The sequence below is a fragment of the Mesocricetus auratus genome, unplaced genomic scaffold (genome assembly GCF_017639785.1).
Source record: "Mesocricetus auratus isolate SY011 unplaced genomic scaffold, BCM_Maur_2.0 Super-Scaffold_4256, whole genome shotgun sequence".
In the NCBI taxonomy this organism is placed as follows: domain Eukaryota; kingdom Metazoa; phylum Chordata; class Mammalia; order Rodentia; family Cricetidae; genus Mesocricetus; species Mesocricetus auratus.
In genome coordinates, this window is record NW_024429182.1 from 97148808 (window position 1) to 97176664 (window position 27857).

Here is a 27857-nt window from a genome sequence, read left to right on the forward strand (position 1 = left end):
AAACGTATATGAACATAATAAGAGCAATATACAGTAAAGCAACAGCTGACATCAAACTAAATGGAGAGAAACTCAATGCAATTCCTCTAAAATCATGAACAAGACAAGGCTGTCCACTCTTTCCATATCTCTTCAATATTGTACTTGAAGTTCTAGCTAGAGCAATAAGACAACAAAGGAGATCAAGGGGGATACAAATAGGAAAAGAAGAAGTCAAGCTTTCACTATTTGCAGATGATATGATAGTTTACATAAGTGACCCGAAAAACTCTGCAAGGGAACTCCTAGAGCTGATAAATGCCTTCAGCAAAGTGGCAGGATACAAGGTTAACTAAAAAAAAAATCAGTAGCCCTATTATATACAGATGATAAAGTGGCTGAGAAAGAAATCAGAGAAACATCACCCTTTACATTAGCCATAAACAGCATCAAATATCTGGGAATAACGTTAACCAAAGAAGTGAAAGACCTGTATATCAAGAACTTTGAGTCTCTAAAGAAAGAAATCAAAGAGGATACCAGACAATGGAAAGATCTCCCATGCTCTTGGATTGATAGGATCAACATAATAAAAATGGCAATCTTGCCAAAAGCAATCTACAGATTCAATGCGATCTCTATCAAAATTAGGGCACAGTTCTTCACAGACCTTGAAAGAACAATAATAAACTTTATATGGCAAAACAAAAGACCCAGGATAGCCAAAACAACCCTATACAATAAAGGAACTTCAGGAGGCATCCATCACCATACCTGACTTCAAGATCTATTACAGAGCTATAGTCCTGAAAACAGCTTGGTATTGGCAAAAATATAGACAGGTAGACCAATGGAATCAAATTGAAAACCCTGATTTTAACACACACACCTATGAACACTTGATTTTTGACAAAGAAGCTAAAACTATACAATGGAAAAAAGAAAGTGTCTTCAACAAATGGTGCTGGTATAACTGGATATTGGCACGCAGAAGACTGCAGATAGATCCATGTCTATTGCCTTGCACAAAACTTAAGTCCAAATGGATCAAAGACCGCAACATAAATCCAACCACACTGAAACTCTTAGAAGAGAAAGTGGGAGATACTCTTCAATGAATTGGTACAGGAGACGGCTTCCTCAACATAACACCAGTAGCACAGACACTGAGATCGACAATTAACAAATGGGACCTCCTGAAACTAAGAAGCTTCTGTAAGGCAAAGGATACAGTCAACAAGACAAAAAGGCAACCCACAGAATGGGAAAAGATATTCACTAACCCCACATCTGACAGAGGACTGGTATACAAAATTTACAAAGTACTCAAGAAGCAAGTCTCCAAAACACCAAAGGATCCAGTTAAAAAGTGGGGTACAGAACTAAATAGATAATTCTCAACAGGGAAATTTAAAATGGCTGAGAGACATTCAAGAAAGTGCTCAACATCCTTAATTATCAGGGAAATGCAAATCAAAACAACTCTGAGATACCATCTTACTCCTGTCAGAATGGCTAAAATCAAAAACACCAAAGACAATTTATGCTAGAGAGGATGTGGAGAGAGGGGAAAACTCCTCTACTGCTGGTGGGAGTGCCAACTTGTACACCCACTTTGGAAATCAGTACGGAGATTCCTCAGGAAAATGGGAATCAATCTACCACAGGATCCAGCAATTCCACTCTTAGGTATATATCCAAAAGATGCAAATTCATACAACAAGGACATCTGTTCCACTATGTTCATAGCAGCATTGTTTGTAATAGCCAGAACCTGGAAGCAACCTACATGCCCCTCAAATGAAGAGTGGATAAGAAAATGTGGTACATTTACACAATGGAGTACTATTCAGCAGAAAAAAAAACAATGGAATCTTGAAATTCACAGGCAAATGGATGGCACTAGAAGAAACCATCCTGAGTGAGGTAACCCAGTCACAAAAAGACAAACATGGTATGTACTCACTCATATATAGATTTTAGATATGGAGCAGGATAGTTCCAGTCTGCAACGCCACTGACAGAGAGTCTAGGAAACAGGAAAGAACCTAAGAGAGATATGCATGGTACTGCAGAGAAGAGGAATGAGGCAAGGTCTCCTGAACAGATTGGGAACACGGTGGGAGGTGTGTGTGTGGGGAGTGGGAGCTGGGAAGAAGAGAGGGGGAGAAGAGGAGGAGAGATTAGGTCATGGGGAAACAGGAAGGTTGAGTGGGGGGTAGAATGGGGGAGAACAGGATGAGAAATACCATAATAGAGGGAGTCATAGGTTTGAAAAGACATCTGGCACCAGTGAGACCTCTAGCGATCTAAAAGGATGACACCAACTAGCAAGCTAAGCAATAGTGGAAAGACTACCTTAAATGCCTGTTTTTGATAATGAACTTGACATTTACCATATATGCCATCCTAGGACCTTCATCCAGTGACTGATGGAAGCAGAGGCAAACACCCACAATTAAACACTGAGCTGAACCCACGGAACCCAGAGACAGAGAGAGGAGCAATGAGCAAATTGGCAAATAATGGGCAGGCAAAACCAGCAGACATAGCTGATCTGAACAAGGGGGAGCTCCCGACAGCTGGGAGGCCAGCATGGGGCTGATCCAGACCCCCTGAGTGTGAGAGTCAGTGAGGAGTTCTGGGCAACCTATGGGGCCCTGGGCAGTAGATCAGTATTTTTCCCTGGCATACAAATGGACTTCGTGTGTCCATAACACAAAGAGGGATGATCTCTCAGCCTGGACTCTTAGGGGAGTGCCTGGACCCTGCCCTGAGCAAAATGGCAGACTCTGGATATCCCCTATGTGGAAGGAAGTGGGGATAGGGTGGTAGGCTGGGGGGGACTGTGGGGGGTGCAGGAGGAGAAGAGGGAAAGGGAACTGGGATTGACATGTGAAGCAAGCTATTTAAAAATTAAAGTAATAAAAAAAGGAAAAAAAACTGTTTCTTAAGTATATAAATGTACTCCCATTAGAAAATCAGAGTGCTATGTGAAAATGTGACAAAAATTCCAGGGGTGTTTTTTAAAACTGGCCAATGTTATGTAACTTAACATATTCAGGGCATAAAAGAGGCATCATGAACAAAGTTAGCTATTTATTTACCACTATTGCATCCTTCTATTCATTCACTCAGTTCTTCCTTCAACAAACACTAAATATCTACTGTGTACCATGCCACTTAGCTGTGTGGAGCAGAACCAGAAGACATGGCCATTTATATTCCAGAGAGGACGACAGACAATAAAAGAAAACAAGGAAGAGAACCAGACACTGGTAAATTCTATGAAGAAAACAAGCTTGTTCCACCCCATTAACTGAATTTCACCCTCAGACTGAACCTGTGTTACTGAGACTTGAATGTGTCTGCTTTTTTTTATTTACTTATTTTTATGTACATTGTTATTTTGCCTGTATGTATGTCTGTGTGAGGGTGTCAGATCTTGGAGTTATACAGGTGTGAGCTGCCACGTGGCACTGGGAATTGAACTCAGGTTTGTTTGGAAGAGCAGTCAGTGCTTTCAACCTCTGAGTCATCTCTCCAGCCCAAGCCTTGCATGTGTTTTATGTGTGAGTATACATATGTGTTCATGTGCATGTGGAGGCCAGAGGTCAGCCTTGGATATTATTTCTTAGGCACAATCCACCATGGTTTTTGAGAGCAGGTCTCTTGTTGGCCAGGAACTTGCCAATTAGGCTAGCTCTACTGGCTGGCTAGTAAGTCCCAGCACAGGAGTCATAAGCATGTGCTACCAAATCTGGCTATGTTACCAGGTTATGTTACTAGGTTCTGGAACTTGAATTAATGTCAAGCATTTTACTGATAGATACTTTCCCACCTTTGATCCTACATTTTAAAAGATATTTTACAACTCTCTAAATGTTCATGTTCATCTCACATCTCTGAGAATTTCAGAAACACTAGGCTTTCTCTTCTATTATTTTCAGCTAAAAATGCTATTTATCTTATAAATGAAATAATGGGTTTGGGGTAAAGATACCAATAGCCCAATTATTGTCATAGTATTCTTTACTATATTAAAAACAAAACACTAACACACTTGTTTGTTTTTTTTTCTCTTTCCTATATTAAGTTTAAATGAAGTGACAGCAACAATCTCCCACTATTTATATTTTAAATTTCACCAAGTTTGGCTACAAAGAAAATTAACAGTCAGTCTATGAAATCCAAGAAAAGAAAGCATACCGAGTGTAGAGTGCCATTGCTGGTTACCGTTGGAGGGCGGGCCCACCTCTCATTTTCCAGTTCCTCCATCACTTGGTTCATGGCACTCTTCAGCCATGTGTCCACAGAAACCCCAATCTGCTTTAGTAAGTCTAGCCGGGCTTCAGCTTTCAATTTAATTATCTAAAAAAGCAACAAAACCAGTAAGGTTGGAGATAAAGGTAATTTCCCTTTACACTGATTAAATTATTTCCAACTTATTAAGAACTTGACACTTACCAGCCATTGCTGAATATTAATTTTTCATCTACACAAAGGAGAGAGAACATGAACACGACAATAGGAATTTGGGCCTTCTTGATAATGGTAACCAGCTTACTCGTATCTATTTTTAATCTATTTCTGTTTTCAGATTTAAAGTGTATTTCCAATAGACAGCATATGGTTGAGTCATATTTTCAAAAGTTTTTATTTATTTTAATTTTATGTGTATGAATGTTTTTCCTGTAGATATGCATGTATGCTCACTGAGGTTAGAAGAGGGCACTGGATTCCCTGTATTTGCAGTTACAGAGAGTTGTAAGCTACCATGTGGGTGCTGTGAACCCAATCTAGGTGTTCTGCAAGAGTAGCAAGTGCTCTTGATTCTAGTCCTTGTATCATTAAAAAAATGATTCTGCTAATTTGTCTTTTGGTTAGAGAATTTAATACACTTATATTTAAAGTCAATAATACAGAAGGATTGCTATTTGTTTTGGGTATGCTTATAACTTTTTATTCTTCCCTTCCTGAAGTACTGTTTTTTTTCTTTCTTTCTTTTTTTTTTTTTCGAGACAGGTTTCTCTGTATTGTTTTGAAGGCTATTCTGGAACTTGCTCTGTAGACCAGACTGGCCTTGAACTCACAGAGATCTGCCTGCCTCTGCCTCCCAAGTGCTAGGATTAAAGGCGTACACCATCAATGCCCAGCTCTGTTTTCTTTTGAGTTTAGCTTTTTAAAAGGTTTATTTACTACATAATTCTGTGTGTGAGAGAGTATGTGTGTGTATCTTTATGAGTTTACATGCACCACATGCATGCAGGAACCCCCAGAGGTCAGAGGAGGGCAGCAACAGATTCCCTGAACCAGAGTTATAGGTGATTGTGAACCCCCATGTAGGTGGTGGGAACCAAATCCAGTCTCCTGCAAGAGCAGTAAGCACTCTTAACTGCTGAGCCATCTCTCCAGTCCAAAGCTGGTTTTCATTTTTTTGGGTGGGGGGTTTTGAGACAAGGTTTCCTTGTAGCTGTGGAGGCTGTCCTGGAACTAGCTCTTGCAGACCAGTCTGGTATTGAACTCACAGAGATCTGCCTGTCTCTGCCTCCTGAGTGCTGGGATTAAAGGCATGTGCCACCACTGCCTGGTGGTTTTCATTTTTGCAGTGAGATGTTTTAATTCCTTTTTCATTTTCTTTTACAAGTATCTATATTTTATATACATTTAGTATATATATTTATAGGAAATAACATTTAATATCTTAATGTTATAACACTCAATTATTAATCTGTAGTTATGTATATCAGATAATTACTGTGTGTTTATGTGTGTGCATGTGTATGTGGGTGACAAAAGGTATTTTTAAAAATTCAAATACTTGGCCGGGCGTTGGTGGCGCATGCCTTTAATCCCAGCACTCGGGAGGCAGAGGCAGGCGGATCTCTGTGAGTTCGAGACCAGCCTGGACTACCAAGCGAGTTCCAGGACAGCCTCCAAAGCCACAGAGAAACCCTGTCTCGAAAAACCAAAAAAAAAAAAAAAAAATTCAAATACTTGAAAACCAGGGTAAAAATGTGATTACTAATGTTTTATTTAAACAATTGTCTTATTCAATTTCTTTTCTGTATAGCACTGGCAGTCCTGGAGTCCTGGATTTTTGCTCTGTAGACCAGGCTGGAATTCATAGAGATTAGCTTGCCTCTTCCTCTCCAGTGCTGGGCTTAAAGGTATATGCCACCATACCCAGATCACTCTAATTTTTAATTAGAGGCTGACAAGAGTACCACGGCTAATGTAAATAATCTTGTGAGAATTGTAGAAAGCATAACAATGTAATAATGCCTTATTGTGATATGTTAATCTTTTTATAAGCATTTGGCACATAGGAAGCACTCATTAAATAGCTGAATTAATCAATATGACTTTGCCTCAAATTAACCAGCCACTTAAGAATTAATCAATCACTACACAGTCCTTAATTTCTTCTCACTGAAAAAGTTTCTTTTACCTATTTGGAGAACTACAATGGGTCTTCTAGTTTGCAATAAAAATGGAATGGAACCATATAGAGAAGAGACTAGACAAAGCAGATTAATTAACAAGGGAGGGAACCATTCATGTTGGTAGGAATTACAAAGAAAGCATGAAGGATATGGTAAAATTTTAATCAGTGTTTTCTCTTTTGGAAAAGTATAATAAACAACCAAAACAATGCAAATAACAATACGAGCTAAAAAAAAGGAAAAACAGGATTGATTAGTCAATTTCTCTGAAGTTCAGTAATCTAGCCTATACAAAAACTTCAATATGATAATTCTTCAATTGTTGCCTTAATAAGATATGTTCTCACATCTGCCAACTAATTTTAGCACAGCTATTTTTGATTATCCAATAAGTGGAAACTAAGTGAGAGCTCATTTGAAGACAATTTCACAGATACTTAAAACTAAGAAAATGGATCTAATATCATGGTTCTATATTTTTAGTAAGAAATTATCTTTGAGATTGAAGACTTAACTGCTTGTGTCAGAAGAGGTAAGACACTCTGTTGTGGAACTCTCATTTCATATTTTTAGCTTTAAACTAACAAATAGTGAGTTTGGCATTTAACCTAAATGAAGACTGTGACCTATCACTTGTACACTAAGGGTGAAGTGGGACAGGGTGGAGGTTAAGGTATTAGACAGTGATGCCATGGGGGAGTCTAGAAATGGAAAACATAAAGACATCCCTTCAGAGGAAAACTTTTGAGACGTGTCTCAAAATAGTCATTCCTGTTTTACTAATAGTTTTCATCCACAGTGGATAAGCAACAAGGACAATTCTTTCACCACAAGCCAGTGTTTACCACTCCGCAACTGTCTGCCAACAGTATTTGGCCAACACCTTAGTGGAGAGGCTAGGTTTAGGAGACCCTAGGTTTAGAGAGGAAAAAGGATTCTCATTGTAGACATTGCTCTCCTCTCTATGGAAGCTTGAAGTTCAGACTGTGCCAGGAATAATGCAGAGGAGGATACAAGAACAAATGGTAAGTCTGTTCTAATTCAGATAATCTCCATGGGACTGTGCTCAAAACACTAGTGGGGGGTAGAATAGGGGGAAGAGGGAATCATAGGTTAGAAGACAGATCTGGCACCAGTGAGACCTCTAGTGATCTAAAGGGATGACACCAACTGGCAAGCTAAGCAATAGTGGAGAGACCATCTCGAATGCCCATTCCTGATAATGAACTTGATGTCTATAACCATCCTGGAGCCTTCATCCAGTGACTGATGGAAGCAGAGGCAAACACCCACAGTTAAACACTGAACTGAACCCAAGGAACCCAGTGACACAGAGAGAGGAGCAATGAGCAAATTGGCAGAGAATGGGCTGGCAAAACCAGCAGAGACAGCTGATCTGAACGGGGGGAGAGCTCTTGGCCCCAGACCGACAGCTGGGAGGCCAGCATGGGACTGATCCAGACACCCTGAATGTGAGCATCAGTGAGGAGGCCTGGGCAATCTATGGGGCCCTGGGAAGTGGATCAGTGTTTATCCCTGGCATACAAACGGACTTCATGTGTCCATAGCACAAAGAGGGATGCTCTCTCAGCATGTACTCTTAGGGGAGTGCCTGGGCCTTGCCCTGAGTGAATGACAGACTCTAGATATCCCCTATGTGGAAGGAGTGGGGATAGGGTGGGAGGCTGTGGGGGATGGTAGGGGGGTGCGGGAGGAGGGGAGGGAGAGGGAACTGGGATTGACATGTGAAACAAGCTATTTAAAATTAATAAAATAAAAAAATAAATATTGAAAGGAAGAGAAAAAAAACAAAACACGCTTACATTCCTCGTGCTTACTTACGCTGCCTCTCCATCACCCAACCACTGAAGCACTTTCTTAAAACTTTTAGAGGGGTATCTGAATCCTCAACTAGTACAAGAATTCCTTATTTGGGTGTCCTAATGGATGTTGGTTCAGAATCTATGTGCTATAATGTATGTATTCATGTATATGTGCATTTGTTATATGGGGTATACTCGTGGAGGCCACAGGTCAATGTTGGGTATCTTCCTTGATTTACCTCTACATTTTTATTGTTGTTGTTATTATTTTGAAGCAAGGTCTCACTCTGTAGCCCTAGCTGGTCTGGAGCTTAGTAAGACCGGCCGGCCTTGAACTGAGAGAGACCTGCCTCTCATTGAATCTAGAAGCTAATGGATCTGGCCTAGCATGACCAGCCAGTGAGCTCCAGATAGCTACATGACTCCACCTCCCCAGTGCTGGTGCTACATGGGCACTGGGGATAGAACTGAGGTCCTCATGCTCACACGGCAAGCACTTTACTAACTGAGCCGTCTCTCCAGTCCTCAACTAGAATCTTCTCTCTACTTATAATGCTGTATTATGTTCCCTGGGGTATGTATTTGGCCACCACAAAGAAAACATTTACTAATCTCAAAATCAAGTCTGCTTCCTTCCTATCTTCATCTTTTGGTTCAGATTTGGCCTGGTGGGTCTGATGACACACTGTGCTGCTTCCTTTGCTGTGACTCGTCATATATTATTTATTGGCTGTCACTTTACTGAAGGTCCACCTCTGTGCTGATAGTTCCTCTGGTTCTGTGTGGCCTACTCCAGTCCTTGGCTTTTTTTTTTTTTTTTTTTTGGTTTTACGAGACAGGGTTTCTCTGTATTGTTTTGGAGGCTGTCGGTCCAGCCTGGCCTCAAACTCACAGAGATCCGCCTGCCTCTGCCTCCCGAGTGCTGGGATTAAAGGCGTGCACCACCACCGCCCGGCCAGTCCTTGGCTTTTTGCCTCCTTAACAAGAACATAATCTGGTTGGTTTCTATTATTATTATTAATTTCTTCATTTGTTTTCAACATGTGTGCACAGGTCCTCAGTGAATTGACTCTAATCACAATTAGTTTATCTCCTTTCCAAAACCACATTTTCTTACTAATAACCTGACTCTAATCATATCAAATTGGCAAAGTATACCCTATGTAAATTAGTACTTCATCGCTCCTCACTTTAACTTTCCCTTGTAGCAAACAGAGAATCATTATTGGAACTGTGTGTGTGTGTGTGTGTGTGTGTGTGTGTGTGTGTGTGTGTGCGTGCGCGAGCGACAGAGAAAGAGAGAGACAGAGAGAGACAGAGAGACAGAGAGAGACAGAGAGAGAGAGAGAGAGAGAGAGAGAGAGAGAGAGAGAGAGAGGGAAGGAGGGAGGGAGGGAGGTTTCATAGTTATACAGCCCTAAAAAGGTCTTATGACTCCACAAAAACTTAAAATCCACAATTACGTGTTTTTTTTTACTCTCTTCTTTCTTAGACAAATCTTTGCTCATTCCCCTGGATTAGGGAACCTGCCATATGGAGACATTCTTTTTTGTTTTGTTTTGTTTTTCGAGATAGAAACTCTGTGGCTTTGGAGGCTGTCCTGGAACTTGCTCTTGTAGACCAGGCCTGTCTCAAACTCACAGAGATTCGCCTGCCTCTGCCTCCTGAGTGCTGGAAATAAAGGTGTGTGCCATCACCGCCCAGCATATGGAGACATTCTTAATATCTGAACATACATGTATCAATTTCTCTACCATTAATTTTTTGTTTTTCGAGACAGGTTTTCTCTGTGGCTTTGGAGGCTAGTGTCCTGGCACTAGCTCTTATAGACCAGGCTGGTCTTGAACTCACAGAGATCTGCCCACCTATGCCTCCCGAGTGCCTGCTCCCCCAACGCCCGGCTAATTTCTTTACCATTAATTTAAGTGACTTACTTAATATTCTGTGAAAACTTTAAAATCAACATCTGCACTGTGACATTCCTTTTGCTGTTTAATGTTTTATGACTGTGGGTTCTTCAAAATAGGTTTAGAGTTTTTGTTTTAAGTGCTATACATACACAAAAATACTGTGGACACAGAAATTGTTTATTGTCTTCAACTTAAAATACCCTTGTAGAAACTCAGTTTCAAAGGTGCATGTTATAACTGTGACACCGTGCCTGGAACTGAGTGACATGATACAACTGGCAGTTATCCTTACCTCTGCTTTACGGATATTTTCTCTAGCTTCATCTATTTTCTGTTCCAGCTCTGCTCGACTTTGTTCTGATACAGCAACTCCATGACATTCCAGATCATTCAGAACCTATCAAAAGAAAATAAAGATGACATTTTTTGTGTGTGCATTCTTTCCTTGAGTATTTAGGTAATTTCAAAGGGTTCAGTGGTTAAAGCCATGACTCATTTTTAAACTTTTACTTTTTAACTAATTTTTAAAAACTGAAAGTTGTGAAACAGGAGGAGTCACTGTCTTAGCTTCCCCTGATGGTAACAACTTATAAAACCATGCAATAACAGCCCCTCTTCTGAAGATGCATTTCAAGATCTCAGTGAGTAAACCACAGCAGTATGAACTTTCTATTTACTAGGATTTCCAATGTGTTCTGCAGTACTCCACATAGCACCATAGTTGACCTACCTTCCATGGTTCATAACAAGCTGGCGCCTCCTGAGTACTGGACTTACATGATAAAGCCACAATTAACTGAAATTTGGGGTTACTTGAATGCTAGCACTATGGTACTCTGATATCTCATCTGGCAACAGATGGTAATGAACTATCTCACAGGTGAGTAGAGTTGACAGTGTTGACATGCTGGGTAAAGCAGTCTACAACCCCAAGTGGGATAGAGAAGGACTTCATTATGCTACAGAATGGTGGGCATTAAAAAATCCTTAAATGCTTGTTTATCCTCTTCCCACCTAATATTTCTGGATCTAAGGGAACTGAAGCCATGATGGAAAGTAAAAGAGTAAGTAAGGGTACCTGCTGTAATAGGGCATAAAATCAAGAAACTGACAGATACAGTCTGTATACCTTAATCCCATCGCATAATTTAGAAATTATGCTTTGATTAAAAAAACCTGACGGATGTGGAATATTTGTGTTGTTAAGGCAGGATCTTATGAAGCTCAGGCTAGTCTCAAATTCACTAGGTGGCTAGCCTGGAGTTCTTATCTTCCAGCTTCTACTGCTCTAGTTCTAGGATTACACGTTTGCATCATCACACCCACCTGATGATGTAGTACTCTTGCAAAACAATGTAAAATAATACAAAATCCTCATTCTTGCATAATGAATCCATCACATACTCTCTGCACTAAGATATTACTACCCCATCAATTTGTATTTTTCCAAACCATTTTTATGAAAATCTTGTCTGTGGGGAGAAAAAAAATGATATACCATTCCCTCAATGCTTGTACCAAACCTTGTCATGTTTGCAGAGACTGACCTTATTTTCCTTAAAGCACATGCCCAACAGCTTAATGGTAAACACTTACACTTAGAGCACTGCTCCTAGGATTTTCAAATTTCTCAACACTGCAAATAGAACTACACAAAGAACCTGAGTGATGACTTTTTGAACACACTGGAGTATTTATTTGAGATGAAAACATAAAAGTGGAATTTGTACATGTTGTTAGTTCACTGTTTTGCTGTATTGGTAATCAAACCAACTGCCTTGTGCACAGTAAGCAGATGCTCTATTAGTGAACTTTATCTTGCACTTCTATATTTTAACATATTAAGACATTGCCAAATTTTCCCTGAAAGGTTGTACATGCCCTTCCCTGTATCTTAACCATAGAGATACTGCCAAACTTTAAATTTATGCTGGCACAGAATTTTGAAAAATTGATTTCATTTTTATGACTTTACAGAAAGCATAGTTTCATGTGTGGCTGTCCATTTAAATTTCTATTTTGCTCTGGATATCCCCTATGTGGAAGGAAGTGGGGATAGGGTGGGAGGCTGGGGGTGTGTGGGAGGAGAGGAGGGAGCGGGAACTGAGATTGACATGTGAAGCAAGCTATTTAAAACTTAAGGTAATAAAAAAATTTCTATTTTGCCGAGTATGTATGTGTATGTGTAGGTCGGAGGAAGATGTTAGTTCGAGGCCAGCCTGGTCTATATAATGCATACCCGAAAGGCAGGGCCATGTCCAGTAGACCCTGTCTTTAAAAAAAAAAATCTTATGGGCTTTTCAAGGCAGGCAAGAGTTAAGAGCATAATGCTGACTATTGAGAACATACAGGGAAAACATACATAATTTTTCCACATTCAGAAAACTAAACTCATTGGAGTTGGAGAGATGGCTCAGTGGGTATGAGCACTGGCTGCTCTTCCAGAGAACCCAAGTTCTCTCCGCACACACATGGCAGCTCACAACTGTCTATAATTCTAGTTCCAGCAGATCTAATTCCCAGTGCTCTCTTCTGATCTCCAAGGACATCAGGCACACACATAGTGCACAGGCAAACACAATTAAATTCAACTCCTTAAATCTATGTGAAATCTGATTTCAGTTGCACACAGCCAGGGTGCTTTGCCACACTTACCCGCTGCTGATGAACAATATTTTTGTGCTCACGTGCCACACGTGTGGCCCATTTCCGAGCCTCCTTATTTAGACTGTGCTCCTCTGTGGTACCAGTTTCTGATTCTAATTGTCGACTCTACAATACAAGAGAGAACAAAGAGAAGTACTGTTATCTCCACTGCAACTTCTACCAATCTGCAACTGGACCAGAGGGTCTTTCCTTAATCAGCACTGACAATGTAATGTAAGCCCCACTACTGTGGGAAGCAAGGTCTCATGTCACAGAAAGCCAATGTGAGGCAGCTACACAGAGATTAGTAGCCTTAGAAGCCACTGGGGATGAACCCCTCCCTCTTTAAATACTTGACTAGCAACACTGAAGATGCCAGAAAATAACACCTGTCCTTTGAAAGCGTGTCTTTCATTGCTGGGACACTGTGCCAGTATATACCTAAGGGGATGATATCTATTTACCTAACAGGAGGACTTCCCACAAATTCTCTATGACTATCTTCCACATTTATAACAAACTGCTAAGTGCAACGAAATTTTCATCACAGGAAAGAGCCACCCCATGTGTTAAGAATTCTTAGCTGGGCAGTGGTGTCACACGCCTTTAATCCTAGCACTCAGGAGGCAGAGGCGGATGGATCTGACTTCAAGACCAGCCTGGTCTACACAGCAAGTTTCAGCATAGCAAGGGCCACACAGAGAAACCCTGTCTCAAGAAACTAAACAAAAACAAAAACCAACCAAACAAAAAATAATTCTCAGGTAGTGCTGGAGAGATGGCTTAGTAGCTGAGTACAAACTGCTTTTGAGGAGGACTGGAGTGTGGTTTCCACCACCCACACTGGGTGGTTCACAACTACCTGCACCTCCAGTTCCACAGCCTTCAACACTCTCTTCTGGCCTCTTCAGCACCTATACTCATGTACACACAGCCATACAGAAACACACACATAAAGATAAATGTTAAAAACTTCAAGTAAGGTTTCCCAGCAATATATTTACTTTTTGTATATAACTGGGCAATTTTCAAAAATTACTGAAGCTCTTAATTTTTTAAAATTTCATTTACTTATCTTTTAAATTTTTATTTACTTATTTTAAATTTTATATCTTTATTTACTTTTATTGTATGAATGTTTTGCCTTGAATGTATGTCTGTTCAAAATGCATGTGCCTGGTCTGTGTGAAGGCCAGAAGAGGGTATCATATACCCTGGACTAGGCATTGTAGGTGGCTATGAGTCACTGTGTGGGCACTGGTAATTGAACTTGGGTCCTATGCAATAGCAGTCAATGCTCTTAAGTGTTGCGCCATCTCTCTGGCCCCCCACATTAGGGCAATTTTTTACTAATTTTTAAATAGGTGCATAAAATATCCCACCTAAGTAAAATTTAAATATGCAAAAATCCTAAAGTAAGTGGGTATTTACTTAATGTAACTATTCATATGTGGAAGATAAAAATGAATATCAGAAATACTGGATAGAATTATAGTAAAATATGATACAAAAGAAATTTAATGTCAGAGTTTTGCTATCATTACATCCTAAAACCTTGTTATTTATAGTTAAAGGAAAATAAAGATGAAAGAGTCTTTCCTGTCAGGGAGTCAAAGGGAGAAATGGTCCTCACTTTTTTCTGCCTGTACACATCATACTTATCTATTTTTGTGGATATTGACCTGTGGTTTTTCAAAGACGTGTTAGCAACATTCTGAAGGACAGTCATTACTAGTTCTGTTATCCGGAGGAAGACATATTGAGATGTATGTACCTCAGAGGTGCTGGAAAGCGAGAATCCTGGCTCAGAACACAGACTTAGCTGTCAGAGATGGGTCTCCCAGTGTTGCCCACGCTATTCTTGAACCAATTCTTGATACCCACAAGCTAACTACAGGGAGGAGTCACCTTGCTTGGGTTGACTATTCCTTATTCCACACCCCTTGTAGGCTTATAAAATGCTAAGGAACAGGGCAGTGAGACCTACTTTTTGGAACACCATAAAAGAAGTCTCAAGGGACTGATATCAGTTCCAAAAAGAAGGTGAGGACCTCAGGATTTCATCATCTTTGTCATCTCTTCTATCTTTGATAGTCTGGTATTTTCTATGGCAATTAGGAACAAAGCTTAAAACAAAAAGGAAAATTAAGACTCCTCTTACATGAAAATAACAAAAGCCAGTATCTATTACTATGTGCCAAGCACCAAGTCACATTGCTTCTTTTCATACTGAGTAAGGCAGTCACTTAAGGTATAAGAAAGCTGAGTCTGCAAACTTCAATACATAGAAAACAAACAGCTGGGGTTAGAAACTAATCCCACTATGTCTCCACTATACAACCACTATATGAGTATCTGTCATTTCTTCACAGAATAGGTTTTATTGGTGTGTGTGTATGTGTATGTGTGTGTGTGTATGAGTATACATTTCATATCCTCCCAAGTAATTATGCATTAAAAACTAATTTCAGCAAATAAATTATGATATTTTTCTTTTTTATTTCTCAAAACAGGGTTTCATTGTGTGGATAGACCTGGCTGACCTGAAGCTTGTTCTGTAGACCAGGCTTGTCTTCAACTTTTGGTGCTCCTCCTGCCTCTGCCTTCAGTGGTTTGGGATTATTGGTATGTGTCAACCCATGTAACTTTAGAAGGACTTTTGACTTATATGTATCATCTAAGAAATGGTAACATGAGAATATAAAGACTGCTTTAGGAATCAAAAACTGTATAGAAATATAGACAGGAAAGTCTTCTATATTGCATGGTACCATTTGTAGTCACATGTTTCTTAATATTACAATTCTCCAGTTGATGGTAGTAATGAATACAAATAACTATGGCTTTAAAAGTTCATTTTAGTGCTGGGGAGATAGCTCAGTGGGTAAATAAAGTGTTTGCCTTTTAAGCATTAGGACTTTAGTTCAAATACTAGAATCATTCACAGGCACACATGTAAATGCATGCACAGGTATACTAGAAAACATACAGTCACAAACATGAACACATAAAATCACAAAAAATCAGTTTTGTATGTTCCTTTCATTACAGTATTCTAAAACATAAGTCATAACAATATATTAAAATAACTTGAAACACGTTTCATTAATGTGATATAAAAGATATGCTAAACAACAGAGTTCAGCAGCTAAAATATGTCTACGTAGCCGCTGCCCCCAGAGTTCCATTCCTAATACCCACACAGGGAAGCTGACAACTGCCTTCACATATGATTAAGAGAAACCAACATTCTCTTCTGGTCTCCTTGGGCACCTACACATACATACTCCTATGGGCAGCCACATACAAACAAATAATCTTAAAAAAAAACCAGTTAACTCTAAGCCTTAATAATAATTGTACAATGATATATTTTAAATAGATATTTTGGAGTTATGTAGGAATGCATATATGCTACAATTTGAAATGGATTATATACATGAAATGGTGCTATTTTTTTAAAGATGTATTTTTATTTTCTGTGTATGTGTGTTTGCCACATGTGTAGTGCCCACAGAGGCCAGAAGATCCTCTGGAGCTGGAGTCACAGATGATTGTTAGCCTTGTGCAAGAGCCTCTCTCTCTCTCTCTCTCTCTCTCTCTCTCTCTCTCTCTCTCTCTCTCTCTCTCTCTCTCTCTCTCTCTCTCTTCTACAAATATGCCATCTCACCAGAAAAAAAGTGCTTTTTTAAAAAAAAATTTATAGTAGGATACAGAATTCTTCAGAAGAATTCTATTTTATCATAGCAGTAAATCTTACCCATTAAATGTTAGTAACTCAAAATTCTTAATTCAAATTATACAATTCAAAATAAAATTAAGGAACAATTATTCTATCCTATCTCTACAATGTATCTTATATTACTGTCATACCTAAATAAATTCTATAGTTCTCCATCTATTATTATCTATAAAACTCCCAACAAAAGCCCAGGTTATAACATAGTATTTTCTCAAATTCTCTCTCATCACCACAGGGCTCCTTGTCATTTTAGAACTAGATCACTCTCAAACACTGTCAGCTCCAGTTGTTAACTGAGTGACTTTGACAAACTTCCTCAACTTTAAAGCAAGGATTCAAAATTGTAATCTAAAATAGTTGTCATAAAGAGCATGAACTAAATGTTCAAAGAATACCATACATTCATTTTTGTTCCTTTCCAATTTCAGCTATGTTGTTTCTTGATCCCTGCAGGATAAATTTTAGTTCATCATCAAGATTTACTCCATAACAAGGACTTGTGAGATGGCTTAGTGGGTAAAGCATTTGCCATCAAGTCTATGATCTGAGTTTGATCCCTGAGACCCACATAGGAGGAGAGAATTAACTCTTATAACTTGTCTTTGGTTTCTCTATTAATAAATAAACATTTAAAGACATAATTAAAGCCGGGCGTCGGTGGCGCACACCTTTAATCCCAGCACTCGGGAGGCAGAGGCGGGTGGATCTCTGTGAGTTCGAGGCCAGCCTGGTCTACAAAGTGAGTTCCAGGACAGCCTCCAAAGCCACAGAGAAACCCTGTCTCGAAAAACCCAAAAAAAATAATTAAAACAGACTTAATAATAAGAAAATAACATAAAAGCAATATAAAGCATAAAAATGGATAAAAGATTGAAATAGATATTTTACCAAAGTAGATATAAAGGTATAGTAAGCTCATGAAAACAAACACTCAATAGCTAGTCATTGAATAAACACAAACCAAAACTACCAAAAATTACTATTTCACATCCACAAGGATGACTGAAATCAAAGAGATGGGCTGGTATGTAGCTTATCAGAGGAGTGCTTGCTTAGTATACATAAGGCCTTTGGTTTGACCTCTAGCTCTGTGAAATAAACAACAAACAAAAGAATATGGACAACAACAAAAATTTGTTATGATACGGAAAAACAAGAATCCATATACAAAGCTGGTGGAAACAAACAATGGTGTTTGGCAAATAGTTTAACAGTTCCCGAAAAATGATTTAAACATAAGTTTACCATGACCGAGCAACCCTAGAGAAATGAAGACACATAAATATAAATAAATGTTTATGACAGCATTATCTCCTCCACTGCCTCTGTCTATGGCTGTCTGTGTGCACATATATTTGGTCAGGAGCGTGCACGTGCACACATGTGTGCAAACGCACACACACACACGCGTGCATACACGCACAGAGGACACACACACACACACACACACACACACACACACACACACACACACACACACACACACACAGAGTCCAGAGGACAACCTTGACTGCCATTTCTCAGGTGCTGTTCATCACTTTTTCTTTTTTTTGAGACAGGGTTTCTTTGTGGTGTAGCCCTGGCTGTCCTGGAACCTGCTCTGTACACCAGACTGGCCTCAAACTCTGAGATCCCCTGCCTCTTCCTCTTGTGTGCTGGCACCACCACTACCTGGCCCACCTTTTTTTTTTTTTTTTTGAGATATAGTCTCTCACTAGCCTAAAGCTCACCAACCAGGCTAGGCTGGTTGGTCTGCAAGCTACAGAGAGTCAACTGTCTTCACCATCTGCAGCACTGAGATTCTTTTTTTAATTATAATTACAACATTTCTCTCTTTCCTTTCCTCCCTCCAAACCTTCCCATATCCCCATCCTTGTCTGCTCTCTCAAATTCATGCTCTCTTCTTTCATTAATTGTTATTACATGCATTATATATATGTATATATATATATACACAAACATACATACATAAACACACACATATATCTAAATATCACCTTCTCAGTCTGTTACTTATAAGTCTGTTTTCAAGGCTGACTATTTGGCACCAGACAATCAATTGTTGTGCTCTTCCCTGGGAACTGTTAAGCATGCCAACAAGCCTTTTTGTTTTTGTTTTTTTAAACGTGAGTTCTGGGCAGTGGACTACTTGAAAGAAAAGCACTTTACTGACTTCTTCCCAGCCTGGTAAAAGCCAAGGTGCAAACAACTTAAATGTCTACCAAATGATAAACAGATAAAATGTGGAATATTCATACAAATCAGAAAATTTAAAAAAAAGCAACAAAATACAAGTACATTTGTCAGGATAAGTCTGACAAACATGTTAAATGAAAGAAACAAGATATAACAGACCAATGCATACTACATAATTTAATTTAGTGAAATGCCTAGGAAGGAAAATCACAGAGAAAGAAAATATAAGTTGTCTGGATATGGGGGGTCTTCTCATCATCACATAAATGTTCTAGAACTTATTTTATAATGATACTTATATAATTTGTAAACACAAAATGATTGAGTATACTGAACTGAGTTAATTATGTAAGTATGCCTCAATAAACCTGTTTAAAAAATCATACATTTGGATTGTACAGTCACTGGACACCAAGAAAATGCCATTATATGCAGTTAGTGCCTTAATCTTATCTGTATACATGTTAGTTCAAGGTCTGAAGGTTACCATTGTAATTGAGTGATTTGCATACACATTAGGGATTTGGTGTTTGCTAAAAAGACATGCTTCAAAACAAGATAAGAGCATGAATGTTTTTAGAAATACGAATGAGGAAAGAGGCTATTAGTCCTTCCTGCATGGCCAAAGTTCAACTCACAGGATGAGTGAGTTAACAGCTCTGTCTTAACATTCTTCACTCCAGGGTAGCTTTAGCGCTATCAACTCTAAAAGGCAGCAGTTAAACAGTGGCTCCATCCTCGTGAAGAATTCTAAACTATATGAAGATGGGAAAATATTGGAGGTGGTGTTTATTCTTTTTTTTTTTTTTTTGGTTTCTCTGTGTAGCCCTGGCTGTCCTGGAACTTGGTCTGTAGGCCAGCTTGCCTCCAACTCACAGAGATCTGCCTGCCTCTACCTCCAGAGTACTGGGACTAAAGGCATGCGCCACCACTGTCTGGCAATAATAAATTTATTTTTAATTTATGTACATTGGTGTTTTGCCTGCCCATGTTTGCGAGGGTGTTGGATTTCCTGGGACTGGAGTTATAGACAGTTGTGAGCTGTCATGTGGGTGCTGGGAATTGAACCCAGATCTGCTAAAAGAGCAGTCAGTGCCCTTAACTGCTGAGCCATCTCTCTAGCCCCTGGGTGTTTATTCTTTCTGAGCAGAAAAAATTACACATAAGGGCTGGAATTAGGCTGCTCTTATAGAAGACCTGATTTCAGTTCTCAATCCTTGCACAGTGGCTCACAGGGGATTCAGCACCCTCGTTGCACTTCTGCAGGCACTAAGCACACATAAAGACCACATGCACAGAGGCAAAAAACTCATACACATAAAAATTAAAAAATATTTTATAGTTAACAATCTGCAATCATTTTTATAAATTTGTAGTTATCATCTTCCATTATAAAAAAAATAGCTCCACAAGCACTGAACATTCCTTTTCAGAAGATAAAATGTAAAGCAAGGAAAACATTATCACTGCCATCACAACAGCTATGTGCCATTCACTCATGATAAGACTTTGGTGAAGTTTCTTTACTTTTAAGCCCCAGTTTTCTTTATAATAAAGGCAGGATTAGCTTAATGCCCCTGTATTGAAGAAAGTTAAGGTGCTTCTAATAAGATTAAGAATGAGCACCTCACTTTCTTGATTACAAATAGAAAAAAACCCTTCCTAATATATAAGGTAAAAACTGATAGCCATGGCTGATTCATTTAAGGGCACCCTAGATATATATTGGGCTTTTATGCCAACATTAGGTCCCACCCTTCAATGACATGCAAGCCCACACATTCCACCCTTCCACCCTTGCCCATATCCCCATGTACCTCAGCTATGGTCATTCTCAGAGCACTGACAGGGGAGAGCTCAATATCCACCAGTTGGGCGGCTTTTAAACTCTGCCCAGTAAAGATTGCACAAGGACAGAAAACAGCAGAGAGTTAGAATTTTAAGATAAACAGGGACATAACAGCTAAGAACATTAGCACAGTGCCTAGAAAGAAAGAGAGGTCTTAGAGCTATAGTTAAGCTTTGGAAAATTGAAGTAAGAATCACCATTATTTTGTGGCAAATGGGCAATGAAAAAACAACCTCAAATTGGTCAGAATTTTAAGCTTGTCAAACTTGATAAGCTTGTTCTTATCTTCTTTTTCTTTTAAAAGCAACATCTCATTTTGTAGCCCATGCTAGCCTTCTTCTGCATCAGTCTCCCTACTGCTGGAATTATAGAAATAAGTTACCACACAGAAATATATCCTGAATCTTCCAACTTTCTTATTCATTCCAGGCTTCAAAGAAGTCAAACCCTAAGAAAATGTCACTGAGCGGGGTGGTGGTGGCACACACCTTTAATTCCAGCACTTGGGAGACAGAGGCGGGTGGATATTGTAGTTAGCTTGAGGCCAGCCTGGTCTACAGAGTGAGTTCCTGGACAGTTAGGGCTGTTACATAGAGAAACCCTGTCTCAAAATAGATAGATAGATGATAGATAGATAGATAGATAGATAGATAGATAGATGATAGATAGATAGATAGATAGATAGATAGATAGATAGATAGATAAAAAGAAAAGGAAATGTCACTGAAGTCAGTAAGCAGAGGTTGAGTGCTTTTAAAGGGGGAAGACCTGGGAAGGCAGCTCTGCAGCAGAGCACCTGCCTGGCACTCACAAGGCCCTAGATTTCCTCCCCAACACTGCCAAAAAGTAAAAGTAAATAAGTAAGTATTTAAAAGGGGAGGCATTGTTATAACAAATAAATTCTATTATGTAGAGAAAAATAAGGATTTCCTCCATTTCTTCCATATAGCCTCCAATACAAGGCTGTTTATAATATAAGAAAACAAAACAAACACTGGGTAAGTGGTTCACACTGTAATTCCAGCACTTGAGAGGCAGAGGCAAGATTTCTGTGAAATTGAGGCCAGCTCGTGCTACAAAGTTGAGACCTTATTTTAGGGGGAAGGGGAAGAAAAAAAATCAAACATTCATCTATCTAGTAAACTCTTGAACTATAAGCTCTTCTGGTACTGACTCTGAATTTATCAAAAGACTTACAAATATACTTTGCCTTCTGTCTTAGCTTGCCTACTTAAGGAGAATGTGCTAGATATGCTCAGACTACCTTGCTATTTTATATTACTAAATTTTGTATTTTTATTGTCAAGTTGATATTGTCTCTTTTCAAACTTCCAATCATTGTAAACATTTCTCATAAAAAATGATTATGTCTGCTATTTAAAAACTTCCCATTGGGGTTTAACATTAATACTTTTAACAATTTAAAATATGAAGGGAATTGTCAAAGACCTATAATTTGTATAAAGCCAACCAAAATATTTTCATGCACAAACTTACCATTCCATTTCTTAATTCTATTCTGTTAAAATTTAGCCACTTGTTGGTTTGAAGGATATAGTATGAAGTTAGGCCAGAAAACAAAATTTATACTGGGAAAAAATTCACTCAATACTTTTTATTTTTTAATTGTTTTTAGATTTTCTGAGACTTCTCTAACTCAACCTACAGTACAAAGACACTGGATGTGCTGGCTGTACTAAGAAAGAACTGGTTGTTAAAATTAGTGAGACACATTCAGATTCTGCTGCTTATTCAAGCACAAACAACAAGGGAAATGAAGATGTGGAATTCCCTTACAGTATCACTGTCACAAGGCTGGAACTGGAAGGGCTGAGGCTTGTGAAATACAGCATTCTCTTGTAGAAACAGCTGAAGGTTATAGTCTCGTACCACCTAAAGATAAAACAGGAACCTGTAAGTCTTAAGTAAGGTTAAAATGTCCAGTAATTGCATTCTAAAGTTTGGGGGCTGGCTGGATGGCACATCGGGTAAAGCGTGCTTGCTGATGGCCTCAGTTCAATCACCAGAACCATATAAAGGTGAAAAAAAAGAACCAACCCACAAAGTTTCTCTGACCTTTACAAGTTTACAAGTGCATTGTAGAATGCTTCTGTGCACTAGTACACACACACACACACACACACCCCACACCAACTAATGATAGCTTAAGATTTAGTCAACTATTTACTTATTATTTTTGACATAGTCTTACTGTGGAGCTCTGGCTGGCCTGGAATGTACTATGTACTAGGCTGACCTTGCATTTACACAAGCTTTACCTGCTTCAGTCTTCCGTGAGCTGGGATTAAACCATGTATCACCATGACTGGCTTATTTTCTTTAAAACAAACAACAATTTATTTTAATTATGTGAATACATACACGTCTATGTATAGGTTTGTGAATGCAGGTGCCCATGGAGGCTAGAAGGGGTTGGACACCCTAGAGCTGGAGTTACAGGCAACCTGACGTGAGTGCTGGGAACTCAGGTCCAAGATTACTATTTGTTCCTAACTACCGAGTCATCTCTCTAGCACCTCATTATTTTCTAAACACGCAAGAAATCTTCCAACACAATGTGGTCAAAAAGGAACAAAAATATTACATATCTTACTTTTCTTTTAATTGAGTTTTTATGTGTCTGATTTTATCAGGAATATAAATTTGGATAGTATTAGTTTAGACACTATTCCGGATTAGGAGACCAGATAAATAACATGTAATATTTTAAGATGACAAGAAGATAGTTACTACACAAAAGCTTATTGAAGTTGGAAGTTGGGGGGGAGGGGAGAAGGGAAGAGAAGTGGAATTGAAAGCACATAGTCCCTTTGGTTTCTTCCAGTTCATTTTTTCCTTTGTAAAAAATATTTATTTTCATTATGTGTATATGGTTCATAGGTCTCAGGTTTTAAAACCAACCTACTGCATGATATACCTTGGGAAAAGCCAGGAGTAGCAATACTTAACCAAACACAAGCTGAGTTCTACTTGGCTTTACTGCTTGCCTTTTCTCAACTTTTATTTGCTGTATATTAGAGAGTATTAAAAATTAGGTAGAGGTGCAACTCTGCTCTTTTGGATATGGTCATACACTTGTCTCAGTGTCTTTTCTGAAGATCATATCCTTTCCACTGAACAGTGAGGGTACCTCTGTTGAAATCTGTTGCCCATGTAAGTACAGTAAGCATTCCTGTAAGTATTCACTGGCCATTTATGTCTTGATTTCTGTGACTTTATAGTAAACTTCATCAAGCTGGAACTGTGAGTAGTTCAATTTTGCTTTTCCTATTCAATACTACTTCAGCTAGTTAGGGTTTCCTCCCAGTTCCATATAAACTTGAGATTGTCTTTTCCACATCTATAAACAAAAATGGCTTCTGGAGTTTGCATAGGGATTATATTAAATCATTGGATAATACTGTAAAGTCAGCAATATGAATCCTTCAAATTGAAAATTTATTGTTTATATTATATCCACTTTTACAATATTTTGTAATTTTCAGTATGTAGGTCTTTGGTTAAATTTATTTCCAGGTATTTTATTCTTTGGATACTATTGTAGGTAGAATTGATTTCTTAATTTTATTTTCAAATCATTCATTGTTAAGAGTAGAGGCAAACACTAGTTATTTATTACATTTTGATCTTGTTTCTTGAGTTAGAATTAGTTTTTTACCTGGGTTATTTTGTTAGTAGTTTCCACAACAGGGAATCATACCATTTTCAACCAGTGGTAATTTTGATTCTTCTCTTTCTAATCTAAAAGTTTAAGTTAGGACTTTCAGTACAGCAGTTAAGCATACTCATAAAAGCAGTTCTTGGGAAACATGCAGCATTTCACTACTGAGAACAGTATTAACTGCTGGCTTTTCACATGCTTTGTTTGTTTTTTTGTTTTGTTTTGTTTGAGACAGGGTTTCTCTGTGTAGCCCTGGCTATCCTGGAACTCACTATGTAGACCAGGCTGGCCTCGAACTCAGAGATCCATCTGGCTCTGACTCTTAAATGCTGCGATAAAAAGGCATGTGCCAACACGGCCAGCTTTCATATCCACTGTAATGATAATAATTTTGTTCTTCATTTTATTAAATTCACTATTTCTGGTTAGTTTTTAAGGTGTTATGTATTATAACAATGGACAGTTTCTAAAGAAACTGGATAAAAATTTCAAGTTCTGAACTGTTCTGTATCCTTTGCAGGCAGAAAGCAAGCACACAGAAACATACTATACAGACAGTAGAGTTGCTTTGGAGCTACTAACCTAGAGAAAATATCTATGGCAACATCTGCTTCAGTTACATATACAAAGCATTTCATAAAATATTAAGGAGAAGAGAAAGCTTCATAAATAATTCAAATTTAATAGAAGCTCCTAGGGCCAGCTGTTTCCATTTAGAGAATGAAAGCTATAGAAAGCACTTTAACATTTATAGTATGTAGTGTCTGCATGAATTACCCTTACAACATCATTGGGACTATGTTATGTTGTAAGCAAGCAGGAAAAACAGATTTTTACCCAGATGAAAAATAACACTGTGGAATAAAAAGTCTAGGTTTTCAAACTTTCCATTTGGCTAGAAATATCTGGGTTGCTTTCTGAACCATAACCAGAGCAGCATAATGAACTCTTTGAAACAGAAAAGCACATGGAATAAAACTTGTAGGTGTGAACTCTTCTCACTTGCAAAAACAGGGCACATCTCCAAGCTACATCATTCATATTGATTTTTTATTCCTATCACTTTCAGTTTTGACATAAGAGCATCTCATTTATACCTTACCCCCCCAGGGAGAGAGAGAGAGAGAGAGATATGAGTGAAGGCAGAAAATAAAAACTTATCTCTTTGTCTCTAAAGCATTTCATAAATTTTTAATTTATTTTCAATAAGAATAAGATAAAGAGATAATATATAACAGTAGAATAACACTACAGTAATAGAAGTGCATGTGGTGTGAGAAAGAAAGAGAGAACAGAGAGATGACAGAGAGAGACAGAGACACACTCTCAGGCTCAGTCTGTCTTCCTTTCCATAAAACAAACATGCGATTCATAATGTAAGAGACACTAAGAATGCCTAAGAAATAGTATAGTATTTGCTGGTTTTCATGCCTACATATTTCATAAACTAAAAATAGTGTATTTAACTTAATATTTTCTTTGAAAAAGAAGTTTCAAAAATTATGTCAAATAATTTTGTTCTAACAAAATTAGAATAAAAATATAGTCTCAAATAAAGTTGGAAGTATCCCTGCCACATTCCTACTAAATGAAAAATTCACTTCGAAATAATTCATGGATTAATGAGGGGAAAATATAGAAATAAAAATAAAAGCCCCTCACCCCTCAATATTACAGATTGTAGTAGAAGTAGGGTATTTGTGTGTGTGTAAAACATTTTTTAAAAATAGCAAGAACATAAAGTGAACATAGAAAGAAATACTTTGGACGAAGGTAATAATTCATGAAAAAGAACAATGAAAAATAGAACAAAACACATTTCTAGCAAAGTTAACAAAACTGACTAGTTTCACAAAAAAAATAAAATGCAAATAGAAATAACAAGGGAGATAGCCAGAGAGACTGACATGCTCTTAAAAGATGTGTGCCACCAGATCTGATGTATGGACAACTATATAGGAAAATGAAAGCTGCTAAAACATACTAAAAACAAAACAAAAAATAATCAAAAATGAGAAAAGAGTTCAGAAAACCTGAATTGACTACTAAACATAATTTTTTTCAGCAGTTCCTCCAATAGACAAGTTTCTGTAGACATTTTCCTTTAATATTCTCTTATTATTTCAAACATATACATTAAAACAAAAAGAACTGGCGAGGTGTGGTGGGGCATACCTTTAATGTTAGTACTTTAGAGGCAGAAGCAAGTGGATCTCTGTGAGTTCAAGACCAGCCTTTTCTACACAGTAAATCCCAGGCCAATCAGGACTACACAGTGAGACCCTGTCTCAAAGATAAATGAAATAATGAATAAATCAATAAACAGTCTATAAAGACTTTCACAATGAACACCTGCATACTTATTACCACAACTCCACAATTATTATTTTCCTTCTTTTTCTTTCAAAAAGTACCCATCTATTTATTCATCCTTGTTTCTACACATCAATGTTTTTACATCTTTTATTGGGTTCTGGGTAGGGATAAACATAGGACAAGATACCAAAAGGATCATGCTAGTAATATTTATATTTGATATCAACTTAGCATCATAAATGCTTTTCCTTCTTTAAGTTTTTAAAGATTTATACGATTTTATGTGGATGAATGTTCTGTCTGTTTGTATGTATACATTATGTGCAACATGTGCATGCCTGATGCCCATGGAGGTCAAAAGGTGGTGTTAGATCCCTTGGGCCTAGAGTTACAGTTGGTTAAGAGTGAGTCAACATATGGATGCTGGTATCTGAACCTGGACCCTTTACAAGAACAACAAGTGCTCTTAACTGCTGAGTCTTCTCTCCAGGCTCCTTTTAATGTTTTTTTGTTTGTTTGTCTTTTTAACACATAGAATCAGGAGCTCAGGTACACTGAAACAAGACCATTTGCATTAGGTGTTTAGGATAAAGAATCTGTGTACCCTTCTCATTCCTATCTTTGAACATGAATTCCTAAACAGTTTCTAAATACATTAGCCAGTCTCCTTGACAAAAGAAAGGGAAGAAGGGAGGGAGGGAAGAAGGGAAGAAGGGAGGGAGGGAGATAGGGAAGAAAGAAAAATAAAAAAGAATTGAGCTATATCTTTTAAAGGAGTAGATCTAGGTAGTAGAATGCATAAATTTTAAAATGCATAGTCAGGAAATAATTGTAACAAATTTCCCAGAAAGTAACATTTATAGGGATATATCATTATCTTCTAAAACAATCATATATTCAATGTGGCATATCAGCAAAGTTAACAGGTCAATATTTTAAATGAAAAGATTATCAAAGAATGACAAGATATAGAAAATGAGTTTAGAGCCAGGTATGATGGTGTATACCTTTGAGACCAGCACTCAGGAGACAGAGGCAGGAAGATCTTTGTGAGTTTGAGGCCAGCCTGGTTTACAGACCGAGTTCCAGAACAGCCAAGGCTACACAGAGAAACCATTTCTTAAACCCTCCCTACCCCCCAAAAGAAAGTGAGTTTAGGGCTAGAAAGGTGGCTCAGTGGTTAAGAGTACTGGTTGTTCTGCTAGAGGTCCTTAGTTCAATTCCCAGCAACCACATGCTGGTTCAGAACCATCTAAAATGGCATCTGA

The 27857-nt window shown here is 38.2% G+C and overlaps 1 protein-coding gene across 2 annotated transcripts in view; it reads right to left on the reverse strand.

Moving 5' to 3' along the window:
• Fchsd2 (FCH and double SH3 domains 2) overlaps window positions 1-27857 on the reverse strand; it is a 208542-nt gene that overhangs the window by 24123 nt on the left and 156562 nt on the right. The window contains exons 10-14 of one of the 2 annotated variants that reach the window (XM_005074012.4): window positions 22389-22484; window positions 20560-20631; window positions 12814-12930; window positions 10451-10555; window positions 4189-4350 (exon numbers count right to left, since the gene is read on the reverse strand). In XM_005074012.4, coding sequence (XP_005074069.1) covers window positions 4189-4350; window positions 10451-10555; window positions 12814-12930; window positions 20560-20631; window positions 22389-22484 — 552 coding nt within the window. The remainder of the gene's footprint in view (window positions 1-4188; window positions 4351-10450; window positions 10556-12813; window positions 12931-20559; window positions 20632-22388; window positions 22485-27857) is intronic. The other variant, XM_005074013.4, reaches the window with a different exon arrangement.